The sequence below is a fragment of the Vidua chalybeata genome, chromosome 7 (genome assembly GCF_026979565.1).
Source record: "Vidua chalybeata isolate OUT-0048 chromosome 7, bVidCha1 merged haplotype, whole genome shotgun sequence".
Taxonomy (NCBI): domain Eukaryota; kingdom Metazoa; phylum Chordata; class Aves; order Passeriformes; family Viduidae; genus Vidua; species Vidua chalybeata.
In genome coordinates this window covers 20501772-20519443 of record NC_071536.1, presented here as the reverse complement: position 1 = coordinate 20519443, position 17672 = coordinate 20501772, and the positions used below count along the sequence as shown (strand labels likewise).

General features: G+C 35.4%; 1 protein-coding gene across 1 annotated transcript in view; it reads right to left on the bottom strand.

The window, feature by feature from the left end:
* Positions 1-1547: 1547 nt before the first annotated feature.
* Positions 1548-17672, bottom strand: part of LOC128790603 (sodium channel protein type 2 subunit alpha-like) — a 45300-nt gene continuing 29175 nt past the window's right edge. The window contains exons 18-27 of the mRNA XM_053947493.1: positions 16172-16326; positions 14833-15006; positions 11693-11815; positions 11152-11433; positions 9771-9824; positions 8860-8997; positions 6284-6388; positions 5609-5879; positions 3378-5239; positions 1548-2395 (exon numbers count right to left, since the gene is read on the bottom strand). Coding sequence (XP_053803468.1) covers positions 4056-5239; positions 5609-5879; positions 6284-6388; positions 8860-8997; positions 9771-9824; positions 11152-11433; positions 11693-11815; positions 14833-15006; positions 16172-16326 — 2486 coding nt within the window. The 3' untranslated portion in view covers positions 1548-2395; positions 3378-4055. The remainder of the gene's footprint in view (positions 2396-3377; positions 5240-5608; positions 5880-6283; positions 6389-8859; positions 8998-9770; positions 9825-11151; positions 11434-11692; positions 11816-14832; positions 15007-16171; positions 16327-17672) is intronic.

The following is a 17672-nucleotide window of genomic DNA, read 5'->3' as shown; positions in this document are numbered from 1 at the left end:
TGGGTTAGTAAGAGAGAGTAAAGAAAGCTCATTTCTTAGGCAATTCTAAGGGAGTTTTCTTATTAATTTTTCTTTCTCTGTGAGCTGGGACAATAAGAGACTGCAGTGTGGCACTGCTCTGGGAATTTTGCTTAAAGTTTTCCACAATGATATATGACTGACCCATTACCTGAAACCACTGTCTTATATCAAAATTAAAACACAGATTTATTTCATACCTGCAGGTTAAGGAGTAAGTCTGCAAGTCAACTTTGTCTTCCATACATTTTTTACCTTCAAGGTATACTGGCATAATTTCAAAGAAATACAGAAGTATCCAAATTTATTCAAATATATACACTTGGAATCCAAAAATATATTACTATTTTTGTAAAGTCTAAGATACAGCATTTGAGATACTAAAAATAGAGTGACTCCAGCTGGATTACTGGTTCAATAGTCATAACATTAAAAATAATAGAAATTTTATAGGGTAAAATGATTTTATAAATGACCTTATATATTTCTGTGCACTACCAAATCTGTAGAAAAAATATTACATAAATATTTTATGCTTATTCCACAAAGGATTTTCAAAATAACTACACACCCATCCAACACTGACTTAACTTTATTCTTTAAACAGCAATTTAAGAGTATAACCAATATTTTTAAAAAGTATTTACATTATTACATTAATATGTAGTTATTGTTAGCAACTGCCATATTAAAACAGTAGCTATTCTGGATTGAAAAAAACATGCATATTAATTCAAATCAGGTATAGTGCTAATTGTCCTACAAAGCACAGCATAGTTCAGGGTTTTTTCCTGTTAGCCATATTGGTCCAAGTGTACAGCGGCTACTCTTCACAAAAGAAATGAGAACATACACACACAAACAAAAAAAAAAACCCCAAAAACCCCCAAAACCAAAAAACACACAAACAAACAAACAAAGGACTAACCACCCCATGCCCAGGTCCAATGCTCACACTGTGCCACCTGTGTGCAGCAGCCTCTTGCCCGGGACCACACCTGAGAGCCCCAGCAAAGGCAACAGCTGCCTGACGACGGCTGCGACACGGACACTAAAACCTCTAATAGCTCTTGTTCCCTCCTCTTGGCAAGCACGGACTTCCTCAGCAGGAAAGGAATTAAAGCAACTCTGTTATGCTCCCATGGGGTTCTTTTGGTAACAGATCCCAGGTCCCCTATCCCAGGGTGAGCAGTGTCTGCAGGAGCAGCTGCACAGCCATCCCACATTGGACTTGCCCAACAGAGAGTATCACTGGAGCTCTTCCTGGACAACTCAAAAATTTGGCAAAAAGACACATAGTTGAAATGTATTTTTTTTCTGAATTCTAGAAAAACTCCTCTGGTCAGGACAACATCAGCATTTCATTTCATCTTGATGGTGACAAGTTGATACTGAGCTAACTCATGAAGCAACATGTGATCTAGATGTCTAAATCACCTCACTGCTGAAGTGGCTCCCCCTTAATTTTACCAACCATTACTTGTTAATCATTATAAAATTCATACAACAAAAGACAAAGACTAAAATAATTACATAAAAAGGTCATCTTTATTCTTTTGGGTTTTTAGCACTGTAGTTATTTTTGGTAAAACAACTTCCTGCATGCAGTTCATCAGTACACTATAAGGCAATAATTTCCATAAAAGCAGGAGCCCATCAATATTCTGGTTCTTTTGTAAGAAATGCAAAGTGTTTCACTGTCCATTGCACAAGTTCACTATTCATCCTCATGAAGGAAGATTTTTTAATAACAAATTATATTTAAAGTGTTTCTACTGCAGCGTGCACCAATAAGCAAAGCAGACAGTGTGAGATTAACTCTGGGGAAAAAGCAATTTTCCTATGATTAAGATTACCCTGAAAATCAACAGACAGGATTATAACATAAAGAAAGACCTTCTATCTTGTTTCACGTAAAAAGAACAACCTACGGATCAGAAAAAAAATTCGTACTGTCCATTTGTTTTAAAATTATTCCTTATTAGAAGCTGCTTAAAGCAATTAGCAGAAATTTTCAATTACACGTTGTATATTAGGTTTCTGAACAGTAAAGTGTCAAAGACAGACAACAATAAATATTAATAACAACAGGAAAATATGTGCAATTTCTTATAGTAAAAAATGTTATAAAATAAAACTATTTTTAAAATAAAAATAATAGATATATGTTATAATTTTCTTCTAGCCCCATATTTTAAGCTATCTATTTGTCCTGTATAGTCCACTACCTTACTGCATATTTGCTGATTACAACATTCACACAAAATAAAATCTTTAATAGCAGCAAACTATTGCTTACTGGTATGAGGAATGATGGTCTTGTCAAACAGTTTTTCTTTTTACCACTCACATCTCTTCCCATGTTAAACTTTAACAGCTGTAGGATAATAGCAGCAAGCATGCATCAGTTAGAGCTTCCCATTATTTGAAGTATCAAATATGAAGTATTTGAAGAATATATCATAATATCTACTGAAATGTTGTAAGCTAACTTACTAGGGTACATATTTGACACATATACGGTAATTAGGTCATTGTCTCTTTGTTCAAAAAGGTACCACTGTGTAAAACAACTGATTAAATAACAGAGGGTATTTTACTTACATGTATAGTGTCAGCCTGAATGAAAAAAAAAAAAACAAACCACCAAACAACCCCCCCCCAAAAAACAAAAACAAACAAACAAAACAAAAAACCAAAACAAAAAAAAAACCCCACCAAAACATCTAAATCCCAGTGCAGGACAAAGCTAATTTCACTACATCTTTTTAGTCATCTCAGCTCTCTATGGAAGGTGGAATTTCACTTTCTATGGAAGTGGAAACCTGACTAAATTGCTAAGAGGGTGTCAAAACCACCTCTCACGTACATATTTTGTGTTTCTATGATTCATCCTTCCAAAGTAGAGAAATTTAAATCTGAGGTATATATTAAAGTAGTATTTGTCCCCAAAGGTACTCTGCTATCAACTTATACTCATAGCGTTTATTATTTTTCTCAGTAGGATACACTCATGGAAAATAAGAAGTGTAGCAAGAGACTTTGGAATAAAGTATGGAACCTACTCACGATACTACAGGGTCAAAACATACCACTTAAAAAAAGAAAAAATTCCTATAGGCAGAATTTGGCATTTGTAGCTTTTCTGTGAAAATAATTGTTTGAATGATTCAGGAATTATGAGCTCTCTTGCACTCTGAAAGTACTTTTTTTCATAATTTCACAATTTTCCAAAAAGGAGCTCTATGTACCATCATTTATTTAAACCAGTGTATCTGAAATGTACAGTGCAATAAATTCAGAATGACTAAAAGGTAATAAAAATAAATATATTAAACTTAAAAGACTAAGTTACCAACCTATTTTCTGAGAGAATTATTCCCTTGTTAGATTTGCTGACAAATTCTTTATCCGGACTCTTGTTTTTTTTATAGTTTGCTGCTTCTTTGATCTACACCCTGAGGTTTGGTAATCTGGAATCCTGGTTTTCTGCATTTAGAAGTGCCTTGAAGAGAACTATGTTCATATTATGATGCCACAATTACGTACTCCTGACATTTGTGTTTCTCTGCACATAAGAGTATTATTTAGTATTTACCTAAATAAAGAGTACTTAGATTATTTTTCTCAGCAGAGCAGAATTAATAAAGCGGTATGTTATTAAAACAAACGAAATCATCAACAAGAACTGCCACACATGGAAGATAAGAGATGAAATGTACACAGTGGATACACTTACTCCACAAAAATACAGGCTTATTAGAACCCATTAAGGTTTCCTATAGTCCAAGTAGAAATTTTGTGTCTCCTTTCAATTAGCAACAGCTGATAATCAAAACTATTGTTCTGCAAGTTTGTTTCCCTGTTACAGACCAAGAGTTTACTAGGGAAGGATCATTGTCTTGGACAGGCATTGACTGCAGCAGTGGGTAAATATGTAAAAACCTGTAATTTTGGCATAATCTTCCAGTAAGAGTGCTAGTGACAAAAACGTATTTTCAAGTTTGCAAACATTCATCGAGGATAACATCTGCCTTTTACTTTTTGTTTCCTCTTCTGTCTTTTCCTTTGTCTTCCTTTTCTGATTTGTCATCTTCATATTTTTCCTTTTCCGGTTTTGTTACACTGTCATAAGAAGGTGGAGCTGTGGTGGATGCAGACATATCCATTTTCTCTGGAGATGAGTTTTCACTCAGCTTACCAACAATCATATCCTTTCTGATGAGTTGATCACCCCCATCTTTCTGATACATAAATGAAAGTTTCTTTACTGACTGTCTTAGAAGATGACGTCTGTAAGCACGCTGAATGATAGTGGCAGAAACTTCTTCTTGTTTTCGTTTCAATGTGGTTGTAATTGGTTCATAGGAAGCTTTAGAGGGATTGGATGCCATAAACCGATCTTCCATCTGTATTCTGAGGGCGTCCATCTCCCCACTTTCCCCCAAAACACGCTTTGTGAAAGCAAACAAGATGTCAAGGCAGTGAATTCTGTCACCGCTCACCACAGGCAGATCCATTGCAATAAGATGAATTGTGTTTGGTTTTGGTATATTAAGAGGAGGATCTAGAGAAGCTGCAAAATCAGACAGTTTGCTATATTCAATGAATTGTGTTGCACCAGGATCGTATTTTTCCCAAACCTCATAAAACATCTCAAAGTCATCCTCACCCAAGGGTTCAGCACTTTCTTCAGTAGCAACACTGAAGTTCTCCAAAATCACAGCAATGTACATGTTCACCACTACCAGGAAGGATATGATAATGTAGCTGACAAAGAAGAAAATCCCAACAGAAGGGTTGCCACAGTCACCTTTCACAGAGCTCCCTGGATGATCTTTATGGGGGTCACAGTCTGGCTCCCCACTGTTGAGAATTGGGTTGAGCAAATTATTCCAGCCAGCGGACGTGGTGATCTGAAACAGGCAGATCATGCTGTTGCCAAACGTTTCAAAGTTGAACATGTCATCAATCCCATCCTCCCTCTTGACATAGGCAAAGTTGGACATGCCAAATATCGCATAGATGAACATGACCAGGAAGAGCAGCAGCCCAATGTTGAACAAAGCAGGAAGAGACATCATCAAAGCAAACAGCAGAGTGCGGATTCCCTTAGCGCCTTTAATGAGGCGCAGGATTCGACCGATTCTGGCAAGCCGGACGACTCTGAACAAAGTGGGTGACACAAAGTACTTTTCAATCACCTCAGCTAGAAACATACCTGTGAAGCATAAAAATAAATTAAGAGAGTAAGTTTTTAACACAGATTACATTTTCCACAAAAAGTATAAACACCCTCCCCAGCTCTAGTTGTGGAATTAGTGGAAAATACAATTGCAGATGAATTTTATCTCCTATGGATAATTTTAGAATTTTTCCCAGCACTTTTAGAAAATAACCCCAAATTTAGAAGTATTACAACTGATACAGAATAACTAAGAAAGTTAGCACTCTCAAGTATGCATTTAGTTTCCTAAATAATCAAGAGAAATTAAAATTAAGTAACTCCTCTAATTTGCACAACTTGACAGAGATAAAACATTAAATACACATATAACTATATTTCATTTTGAACATATTAATTTCTTACCTATTATTGAAAGAATAACAACCACAAAATCAAAAATATTCCAGCCAATGGTGAAGTAATAACAACGGAGTGAAAATATTTTGAAGACACATTCACCAGTGAAAAGGACAACAAAGACCAAGTTAATCCAATATAAAATATTTTGCATCAGTTCAGTCTGGTCATCTGTTTCTATCATCATTGTGACCATGTTAAGACAGATTAGAACCATAACAGTGATGTCAAATAGTTGCTGTGTTACAATATCAAACACCAGACCTTGCAATTTGTTCTGAGGGAAGAAAAAATAAAAGGTTATAGTATTTTTATGTAATAAACATCTGTTTCCAACTTCCCATTTCATTCTTCCTCTCCCAAAATATACAACCAAGCAAAAGGCTCAAAAATCTAAGAAAATCATCATCCAGTAACTTATATGCCAGTTCAAAGTCTTTCTCTCAAAACTCAACAAGCCTACATTTCTTCATGTTCTTTGATTCTCTACTTTCTCAGGCTTAACAAATATGAGAGATTTTTCCTGCAGAACAGACACATGTACATCTCAATTCAGAATGAAGGGGTAACTTTAATTAGGCTGAAACCGTTTTAGAGTTAAAGGAGAAATTTTATTATAATTAATGTACTGCTGTGATTTCTCACCAAATAGAGATGACATAAGAATAGCACAATTCTTACCACTGGTCGAGGTATAGGTTTTTGTGGTTTCTTGGATCCCAGCTTCTTCATTGCATTGTAGTATTTCTTTTGCTCTTCTGTCATGAAAATGTCTTGGCCTCCAAGGTAAATTAATAAAAGAAACCCCAAATCTGATTACAGCCAAGCCTTCATATCCATTAATTCACAGCATTGCAGAACATGGTTAAATGAGCCCTTTATTCATCCTTATACATTATTACCAAAACCAAAACATAATAATTATTTCAAAGATTGTTAAAATATCTGATGAATCTTGAATAAAAAATGAAAGAAATTATGGCATAAAGAAAATCCCAGAAACTTCTATTTCTTACTAAAAAAATACATACCTGATTAATTCAATTAAACAAATTTTAAAAACTAAACCCAAATTGCAAAATACACATTTCATAGATTCTTATAATCTAGCATCATGAACTCCACATTGTAAATCAATCTACCAGAAATAAAAAAGCTTCAAAGGTAAAAAGATACACTGTGAGCATATATGCCTTCAGGTAAAACATACAAAGAGAAAGAAATTACTGATTTTACTTTTCAGGATGTGCATTTTGCCATTTGAGTATAGGTATCTCAATTCAGATGATATATGAACAGTGTATATGAAGCTTCCCCCTGCATTGTACCTAGATCATCAGAAGCATGGGTTTACTTTGGGGTTTCTTGTCTAATAAAAGGATTTCTAGACTGGTGTAATACACACATGGAAACACTTATCAGAAATACAATTTATATTGACAAGTAACTTTTTTTTCCTTTCATGCATTTGTTTGTAATTATATTCCAGGTATGCATGACATCAAAGCAGTGGCATATGGAAATGGACTTCAGAGCCAGGGGTGATTGTGTGACTTTGTCCCACTGAATTTGTCAAATGTAGTGCCAATCTTATAGACAAAGTAATGATAAGTTTGAATGAAGGTGTGTTTAAATTTCAGTTGTGTCTATATATTGACATGAAGATTCAGAAGTCAAAAGAGACCATCTCTAACAAACTCTCCTCATAAATCAAATATTCAAGTAAAATTAACTTATTGGAGAGCAAGAGTTTTGGAAAAAAAACCAAGAAGTTGACTTGATAATTATGGTAGAAATGAGCTGTGACTGTTGGAAGATTTCACTCAGTGGGAAATAAAGAACAAAAGAAAAGAGCCATAAAGATAGTGGGAACAGGTTGGGGATTTCTTCTGCTGTGTCACTGATGTAATGGCTGAACAAGCCATTCTTGTCTCAGTGTGCTGTCCCTAGGGAGAATATAGGCCTCAAGGCAAGATAACCCTTAAGGACCAGTCAGGAAATCGACAGTAGAACGTGGCCTCCCTCACAGAACTAATATAATGAAAACAGGATGTACACAGGAACCACAGAAAAGCACAGTTTAACTACACAGAGACAGTATACTGCAACATGAGGTCTTTTCCCATTCATATCCCAACATGCCCAAATGTCAGTGATATGAAAAAAAAAAAAAAAACAAGAAGAAAAATACTGCTGGGTAGCCATGAACTGTGTGATCTGCACATTTCTATGAATACAGATGCACCTATACATTCAAAAGACAGATAAATAATGCTTGCTACTTTGCTACATGAAACCGAAGAATACCATATAGATAGAATTTTCCCCAGCCTAACTGTATGTCCAGTATTTTACTTTCTTGGTGACTTGCAACAGCTCCAAATGTACAAAGGGTGTATACCACACTGCCAGAAAAAGCCATTTAGCAGGAACCCTTATCTGCCTTCTGAGTCATGATGATTCCAGTGGACAGTGTCTGCCAACTGAACTTAATAAAATTTATAATTTCCTCATTACTGAGTAAGGTCACCTTGTTACATATCAACTGCCAAAATTGCCAACAATATGTATATAACCTTAGTCTTGCTCTCCAAGGATGAGAAATGGATCCACCTTCCTGCTAAGCACTGGATGCCCCTGAAGTTCACTCCAAGGAAGGTGCAAGTATTTTGAAGGATGAAAATGCTACCATTAATGGTTTAAATAACAAGTGCAATTTAATTTGCCTTTTCGTCTATTTACGTGTCTCTAGAGTTCTTGACACAATCCTGTGTTCATTTAAGTAATAGAAACAGCTTAAGTTGAAAAAAAAACCCTACACATTTTCAAATGATACCCATTTTCTTTTCTTGCAAATTCACTAACTCAATACAGTTTCCCTACCCTCTCTAATCTTACAATACAGAGAAGTATTTTCAGCATTCAACGTGTTAGTCTCTGTAATGGGAGGCCTTCACAATACTGCTGTATGTTATCTCCTTATCAATTTTGAAATTTATAGTTTTGCATATTTTCTTCTTTCCTGCCTTTTATTTACTTAGGTCATCTGCGCTTTCACATTGCTTAGTCACAGCACTGTAAAGTTAAGAAACACAAAGACATGACTTTCTGATGGACAACATATCACTGGGCTGTACAGGGATGTGGAGAACACTCAACACTAAGTGTAATTTTAAATTACTTCAAATGTGTTAAAAAGAAAATAATGTTATTTCATTATTTTGAACAATCAAAAATCTGAAACATGTGGTACTTATCTTCTTTTTTTGTTGGTTGAAGTTATCTATGATGACACCAATGAATAAGTTTAGGGTGAAAAATGATCCAAAGACAATAAAGACCACAAAGTAAAGGTACATGTACAGGTTCTCTTCATACTTGGGCTGTTTCTCTGCCTATGTAACATAGAAAAACAGCAAAGCATCACAAATAACACTGAAGACACATCAAGGATTCCCGAGCAGGAGAAGTTGCATCCAGATGGACAGGGGGTAAACCCAACTCTTTTGGAGCATGCACTACTCTTGCCTCATATTTGAACTTGAAAATCTATTTAATACAGGTTTCTGTAATCGCACACATTGCAGGACTTGCTATCCCTCTCTGTCTCTTCTCTTTGATGACATTTGACATTGGTCCTACTAAATTTGAGAGAAATGTGCAAATCTCAAAAGCAATTCAGTTCCTATAGACTATATGTAAAATCAAGAGCTGGATTGAGGAGAGATGCAAAGAGGTATCAAGATTAAAAGAAAAATAGGCAAAAATTAGCAAATTCGGTTTTTGAGATCATCAGAGTCAGCAGCTCTGGATTAGCTTTTGCAGTGATGCCTCTTGACTATTTGGGTTATTTTTGAGGACACAGAAAAAACTTATTTCCTAATCTTCAGACAAATTAATAGAAAACCAGATCTCATTAGTTTGGATTTTTACAAAAGAATTATTAAATTAGTAATAATTTACATAGCTTACAGCTATAATTTTTTTTTTACCTGATAAAAGTATAAGCATTTTGTGGGCATAGATTGTAGAAAATTGATCAGGACTTTACTTTTAATTTTTTATATTTTAGTTCATTTCAACTGCCATTCAAGAAGCCTTACATCAATCTTAGATTTGTTTTCCCTCAGTAGATTTTATTTTTATGTAGATTTTATATTGCACTCACTTTTGTAGAATCAACTGCAGCGTACATAATCTCCATCCATCCTTTAAATGTTGCCTAAAAAGAAAATTTGTTAATATTTTCTATCAAAGCTCCAGTTCTGAGAACATTCTAAATAAAGCAATGTCTTCTCTAATGTATTTCTGTTCATAAAAATAAAGAAAATATTACAAGCCTGGTGCGTTACAAGTGAAGCATTCACAGAAGTTCATTACTGCGGAATATCTCCCCCCAGTTCTTAAAAAACACTGAATAAATTCTAATCTTCATGGAAATTCATATAAACTCTCTGTGAGATGAGTTGTAATCCATATCATCATACCAGAGAGACAGCAATTTATCTCCCAGGGAAATGTGATGTGCTGGTTGCCATCTGTAAAGTATTACCTTAACAGGAAAGGCACTGTGCTATTTGGCATCCCTTTAAAGCCAAGTCCCTGCTGTCAGGATACAGGGAACCTGCATGATCAGCTAGTCCACCTGCACAGGGATGGTGTGGCTCACTCCACTGGAAACAAGGAGCTCCAAGAAGAGACTGAGTGAAGCTGCCCAAGGACTCAGTAGCTCATCCATCCTTCAAGTGTGTGCCATGGTGTCCATGGGGACCACGGTGGGCCATGGACCACACACAGCTCTGTGCTCCTTCCAGAGCCAGCACCCAGCCTGGGTCCACTGCTTCTCCTCCAGGACCTCCCCTGCACACCCCAGCTCTCTGGCTCCTCTGTAATTCCGTCACTGATGGAACCATTCTGAGCTGCACCATTCCTCTGCCCTGAGTGCAGCACATTATGCCAGCCCCAGCTCTTCCCAAACAGTGCCTGGTTTTCCTCAAGGTGGCATTCAGTTCTAACTGTCTGACTACCAAAAAACTGGAGGACTTTTCCAGGAAAAAAAAAATCAGCCACCACCTATTGGCATTTTTCAGACAGAATATGGAAACAGTCCTAGAAAAAACTCTAAAAGGTAAGTAGTCCCAAGAAATCTTAAGAAAATAATAGAATCATAGAAGGGTTTGGCTTGGAAGTGACTTTTAGAAATTATCTAGTTTAAACCCTCTGCCACAGGCAGGGATATCTTTCACTACATCAAAAACTTCCAATGACGAGCCATCCACATTCTCTGCATTTCCATAGCACTTGAAAAGGTACTAGCAGCTGGGTGCCAAGCAACCTTTTATCCATCAGGTAAATATTAGATATTCCTCCTCTTCCAAAATGGCCAGAGAATCTATCATATTTTTACAATAAGCAACATGAATTAGCTCCATAGAACAAAATTATACAGTCAAATCCATATCTATTTATTTATTTTAAAATAACATTGAAAATGATGGAATTAAATGATACCACAACTAAAACTAAAGCTGGAAAATTTATGCACTTACCACTTGAAGCAGAGAAAGATAGCCAATTGCAACATTATCAAAGTTTACTTTCACATTTTTCCACCGAACACCTCCAGTAGTTCTGCTCATATTTTCACACATACTTTTATTACTGACTTGCTCTGGTGTGAACATCACACCATTTGTGGTGTTAACACAGTAATAGAACTTGCCAGCAAACAAGTTTACTCCCATAATGCTGAAAATTAGCCAGAATGTAAGACAAACCAGAAGTACGTTCATAATGGATGGGATTGCTCCAGTAAGAGCATTCACAACCACCTAGTCAATAAACACAGAAAAAAAAATTAAAAACAACACAAGGGTTATTTTTTTTTTTAATCTAGAAGATGATTTAATGTAAAACATTACATTACACTGAAGTAATGCAAATAGAAAAGGAGTAAGGCATGTCATATAACCAAACATGCTACTATTGGCCTTACTAACAGACATTCAATTAGTGCTCTTCCGTGCTTTTATAATTTGGCATACTTTTAGGGATTTGTTTTACACATTGTTCCTCTTTTTTTTTCCTTACCCTCATGCCTTCAAAGCGTGACAAAGCTCTTAGAGGTCTCAAAGCTCTTAATGTTCGGAGCGATTTAATTGCACCAAATTCTGAGAAATCAAGGGCAGTAGCTACTAAGCTAACCAACGAGACCTAGAGGAAACAAAACAAAACAAAAGTACTTTTCTTTTTTAAACAGCTTCAAAATAGAAATGCCTTGAGGGGTAAAATTTTCATCTGAATATTGGGAAAAAAATTTCACAAGGTCCCTAATCTTTCAGTGAAAATAAATTAAAAAAGAAAAAGAAGAAAAAGAAAAAAGAAAAGAAAAAATTAGTCGAATACTGCATGTAAATTTCAGAACAGTTTGAACAAAAATATACTTTAATCCATAATACTATCTGTGGATTGTATTGGACTATGTGTGTATTTACATTTTTATTTTTTTTTAAATAAGTAATTTCCTCTCCCTCCATGTGTTTGATTGTGGTTTGGACAACCTGTGATACCAGTTATAAATTGGCTTCTACACATAGATATCCTAAATATAACATTAGAAAATTAGAAAATCCAAAAGCTGTTTTGCAAAAAAAGAAGGGGAAATATTAAAAAACATCCTGTAATGATGCACATGAGACAGAATCCCAACCTCAGCTTCATTTCAACTTTCTGTTCTTGTAGCTACCAAACAGTATAATTGCACAAAAGCACACTGTTATCACAAGCTGTAAAAATCTTTGGATTTTTCAAATTGTTTGTATTTTGGACAACTAATGTGCCTACTTTTGTGGAAGAAAGGGTTTAATCCACAAGAATTTTTGAAACCTTCAGTACAGCTGGATTAACAGCTCAAAAGTTGATTTTCCTGCTGTTTTCCACTGGAAGTCAATGACTTGTGTCCTCACTGAGCCTCCCACTCCAGATGGCTATCTCCTGTTGTGTTTACGCAAGGAAGTCTTCTGCAGATTTCTTTCCTCTAAGGGTAGCTCAAGCAAGCTGCCAAATACTAAACAATCCCATTTTTGCTCTTCTCTGTGATACCATTTGTAATTGCACATGGAAAGCTGAGCAAAATGAGCATTTTTATTTGTTTCAGGGCTAATAATCTGTTTCTGAAATAACTGTAAACAACACAATGGGTAAGAACGTCTATCTGTATACCATAAGTTCTTTCCCAAACAGGGAACAGCTGGAGAGTTTAGGCTGCTAGGTACAGAACAGTTTGCCTGAAAAGATTCTGTAAAATGTCTCACAGTGATAATTTAACTTGACTGGTACTGGTATGGCAAATTTGTTCAATGTTTAGCTGAATAAAGGCATAAGACAGAAAGATAAAGATCTATTTAAGCAGTTGAGGGCAGCACCTGCATGCTAAACCAGCAGGAAGAGAAAGAATTAATATTTCTTGTTACTGGCTGAAAACAATAACAAGTAAGTCTGGCAATAATGTCAGAAAAAGCTAACCAGACCACCACGTCTTTAGGGGTGGGAAGGAGTGGGTTTACAGTACAGGAGGTCAAACACTGGAAAAGCATTGCTAAGTAAGGCATTCTCCATTCAAAACAGAGTATCAGCCTGAGCTGTCTAGTCTAACCTTGAGATTACAGCAAATGGAAAACTGCCAATGGTGCCTCCCAGCATGAATTGTTATATAATCTGCTGCTACAGGACCACAAAATGCAGACACTCTAATCAAAAGATTAAGATGGCTACATGAAAGCACTGAAATTGCTGAAAAATGAAGAGCCCCTACCTATCCACATGGATATATGGTATGCCTAATCAGAAGAATTATCTTGAAACTCAATTCAAGATCAGCATTTCCCAATACAGGCTTGTACACAGACATTAAATCTGAATACTCCTTAAATAGTAATAGATTTATTTATTTCTGTTTAATTTTCTTTTTTACCAATGACCAATGTAATGGAAAGAAATGTCAAGATTTATGTATCCCAAGCTTCTGGAAACATAGTGTCTTGTTATTCACAATATGAAAAGAGTCTAAAACATGGCATCAACAATTTTATGCAAAGGTGACAGAATCTATCTAGATGATTGCTGCTGATTTCCCATTGATTATATAATTGTCATAATTTTTCACTTAACACTTAAGTTATAATAAAGAAAAATCAGAATGCTGTAGCATTCACAAAGAAAGCAAATATACAAAAATTATATATTCAGCTTAATTCAAAGACAATCGTAACTTTTTTTCCTTTCATGTGCTAAGGTTATCTTGTTTTGGAAAATTTAGTCTTAGGGGAGGGCCTTGATACTTGCTAAGTTTCTTACAGGTCAGTACATCTGTTGTGGGAATATGTTGACTTTATTCTTGGTGTAAGTATTAACTGGGAGTTCACAACAGAAGAAATGGAGAGGCCATAAAAGTAAAAAGCAGTAAACTGCATATCCCAGAAAAAACATATCACATATTTCCTCATGTCACTGAGTTAGTTCATTTGCTAAGAATGGGGATTCACTGAAAAGAGAAGCACAGTTAAATGAAGAAGACAAATAACAAACACCACTTGTAACTTTCCTTCCAAAAAACCAACTTTAAAAAGAGCATTAGGTAAGTTTCAGTCCTACTGGTAGGGGACAAAATTTCTGTCCTAGATTCCAGATACCATCCAATCAACAGATTTTTCTTTTGTCCACTTGAATTTCTAGTCCAACATATTCACAAAAAGAACTCCTTTCAATGATCATATCATGCAATGTCACTAATTTAGTTTCTTTGGAGTGCAATGTCAACACTAGCTTTTAATGTTACTGTTGAAAAACAATTCTCCCCTGCAGTTCTTCATCAATGCCCCATTAACCACAGGATCAAATGCCCTACCCCAAGTGCTCACTTAAATTTCCCTTTCCTTTCTTGCATCTGCGTCCTCCTTGCTCTCTGCTGCCACATCCAGCAGACTGAAGTCAAATCTGTGAGTGTTCCCTCACAGCTGGGACCCGCACAGTACAACACAGAACACAGTACAAAGGCAGATTTAGTTACACACTGGATAATTGCAGCAGGATCTTATTCACCAGTATGTAATTTTCCATTCCTTTAAACCAAATTTATATTATTCACTGCATGTATCTCTATCAGATTGAACTCATATAAAATGACCTGCCTAAACAACAGAAACAGACTACTTAGAAAGCATAGTACCTACATCGACAATCAGGAAGTCCAGCCAGCACCAAGCATTAGTGAAGTAAGTCTGAAAACCATAGGCTACCCATTTTAGCACCATTTCCAGAATAAAGACATATGTAAAGATTTTATCAGCATAGTCCAGAAGGGTTTTTATAGTCTTGCGCTGTTCAATATATATATCTTCAAAAGCCTGTAAACAATGGGTTACATACATATAGGTCAGATATTGAAAAGTCTTTGAAAATTACAAATTAAGTCAGAACTAAATGAAAACAGATAAGTAAAATCACTTTCAACTTTAGATGTTTTACCTTGAAAAACCAAAAGAACAGAAATTATAATGATACTCTTTCTGCATTTTAAATTTTATTATTGCCTGAAAATGGAATTACAATATAAAGTCTGAGGTTGCCTAAAATATTTTTAGAAATTTCAATAATAGTCAACACAGAATTATAATTTTTCATTCTGAAAAGCCCAGCCAGGTTCTGTCAGAAGCCACTTTCATTATTGCATCAACTTCAATTAACAAGAGACCAGATTTTATGTTGATTATCTCTAGTGAATTCCTATCTTAGGTGCTGATGGCAAGGTTTTAGTAGAGGGAGGCCGCAGATGTGGCCACTGCGAGAAGAGACCAGGAGACTGCTTTGTGCCAGCTCCACCATTGACCCCACACAGGAAATAGCTGGGCACAACAATGAAGCTGTTGGTGCCTCTGGGAAAACATTTAAGAAAGGGCAAAGCACTGCATGGCAGTATGAGCACTGAAGGAAAAAAGTGAGAGAAACTACCTTGCCAACACCAAGGTCAGGGAGGAAGGGAGAGACGTATGTGGTGCTTTAGGTGCTGAAGCAGAGCCCAAGACAATATATAGCAAATCCTATGTCAATCAGCAACCAAAATGAACCACAATATGTGAAGCACTAAATGTAATTAAGAATAGTAAAAAGAAATTCAAGTATTCCTATGTAACAGTCCAGAAATACAGTAACTAAAACTGTAGCAAAAAATTAACTAATATGATGAATTCAGTATCTGCTTTTGGGGACAATTTTAATTTGAAGTAGAACAATTGTTTCATGCACACATTTCCATTTTCATTATTTTTATAATTTCTTAAACAAGATTTTTAGCGTAATCCTTTTCCTAAACACACACATCACCTAGCATTCATCAGAATTTTAATGTAATGTAATTTAAATGTAATACTCAAAATATTCTGGGAATTTAGTTCCAAGTTCTCTTAAAAGACAACTTTGTGTTTTATTCTTAAGGAATACATGTGTTATAATACTACACTTAGATAAAACATTTTTATAGTTACTATGTCTGTGGGTGCAAGCTCTACTTACCAGAGCACCACTGCTGAGAAGAATCATGAAGACAATGAATGATTCAAACCAGTTGTGCTCTACTATCTTGTAACAGGTTTTTCGAAGGTTCCACCAGATTCTTCCTTTTGTGCTCTCCGTACTGCCTTTACAGCATTTAAACTTCCGTACACAGCCTAATAGCACAAAAATTAAGAAACTGTTATATGGTAGAATTTTCATTATCCTGAAAAACAAAATCCTTCTTAGCTAGCTCCTGTTTCATGAAGTTCAAACTACTTCATGCTACTTATGCTACTTACCTTTTCAATTCTATACTCCGGATGTAGGAAAACTTGAGTGTACACAATTTTTTCTCTACTCTGATGCAACATCAAGCTTATAGTAAAGGACAGTCATCTAACTGAGCTAGTTTTCATTTACAAACACATTTAAAAATATCTATTATTCAGTTTATATACAGATAATTAAAGAATATATGCAAATTGTGAAGGAGTAGAAACAAAGAGCATACATAGCAACTTACACATGCTTAAGACTACACAAGTTTCTTCTTTTAAGAAAAATTTTGCCTTTTAGAAAAGTTTCAAATAAATCAGACATAAATATTATTTTTACTATGCTGAGGCACAACTGATGCTCCAAGGGCTGACAAAGGATAACTCTTTACATAAAGAAATGTTTTAACAGGAGATAATGAGAGCTTTTCCAGTGTGATACAGATCTGTGGCAACTGTCCACAGAAATCTGCCTCACACTGGAGAGCTCCCTACTTTATCATGGGGCCTCAAGGCATTGTTAGCAATGAATCTCAGTAACTGCCTAGCCAAGAGTAGCCTCCTTAATTCTTTAAAAATTACTACTCACATAGAAACAAAACCAAGTGGATGTGACTTAAATGGATCCCAAAGGCATTCTGGTTTTCCCGTTGTGTCATTAAGTTAATATGTTACAAATAAGTTACACTGTATTTCATCATCTCAGCTAAAACAGCTACCACTATGAAAAACATGAGCTATCTTACCTTCAACCACTCAAAATATTTACATTATGAAAATATGAATCTTATGCCCAAGAAGGAATTGGTATCACATAACACAAGGATAAGGAAGAATTTTAATATATTGTCAAATTATTTGAGAAAGGTGCTTTTTTTTGTTGGATTTTTTAAATTAAGAACTTGATTTAGTCAATTCAGCCCCACATTGACCAAAAAGTCTGGTTTTATAAAGACCAGTAAAATAATACTTCAAAGGACAAAAGTCCTAGCCGAAATCAAAGATGTCTGCAAAACAGTATCTAAAAAATATGGACAGGATAGGAGAGTTAATCCTGGACCATATTTTGTTCTGAATTATTTTACTCATGATTTAAACGGAAATTTAGATCCATAATATCACAAAAACCCAGAAATTCTTTCCTACATAGTAAATTTCAATAGTCCCCCAGAAGATGTAGCTATTCAGAACTAAAATAAATCAAAACATTTAAGGACATACAAGTATGCTGTTATGACTTCTTT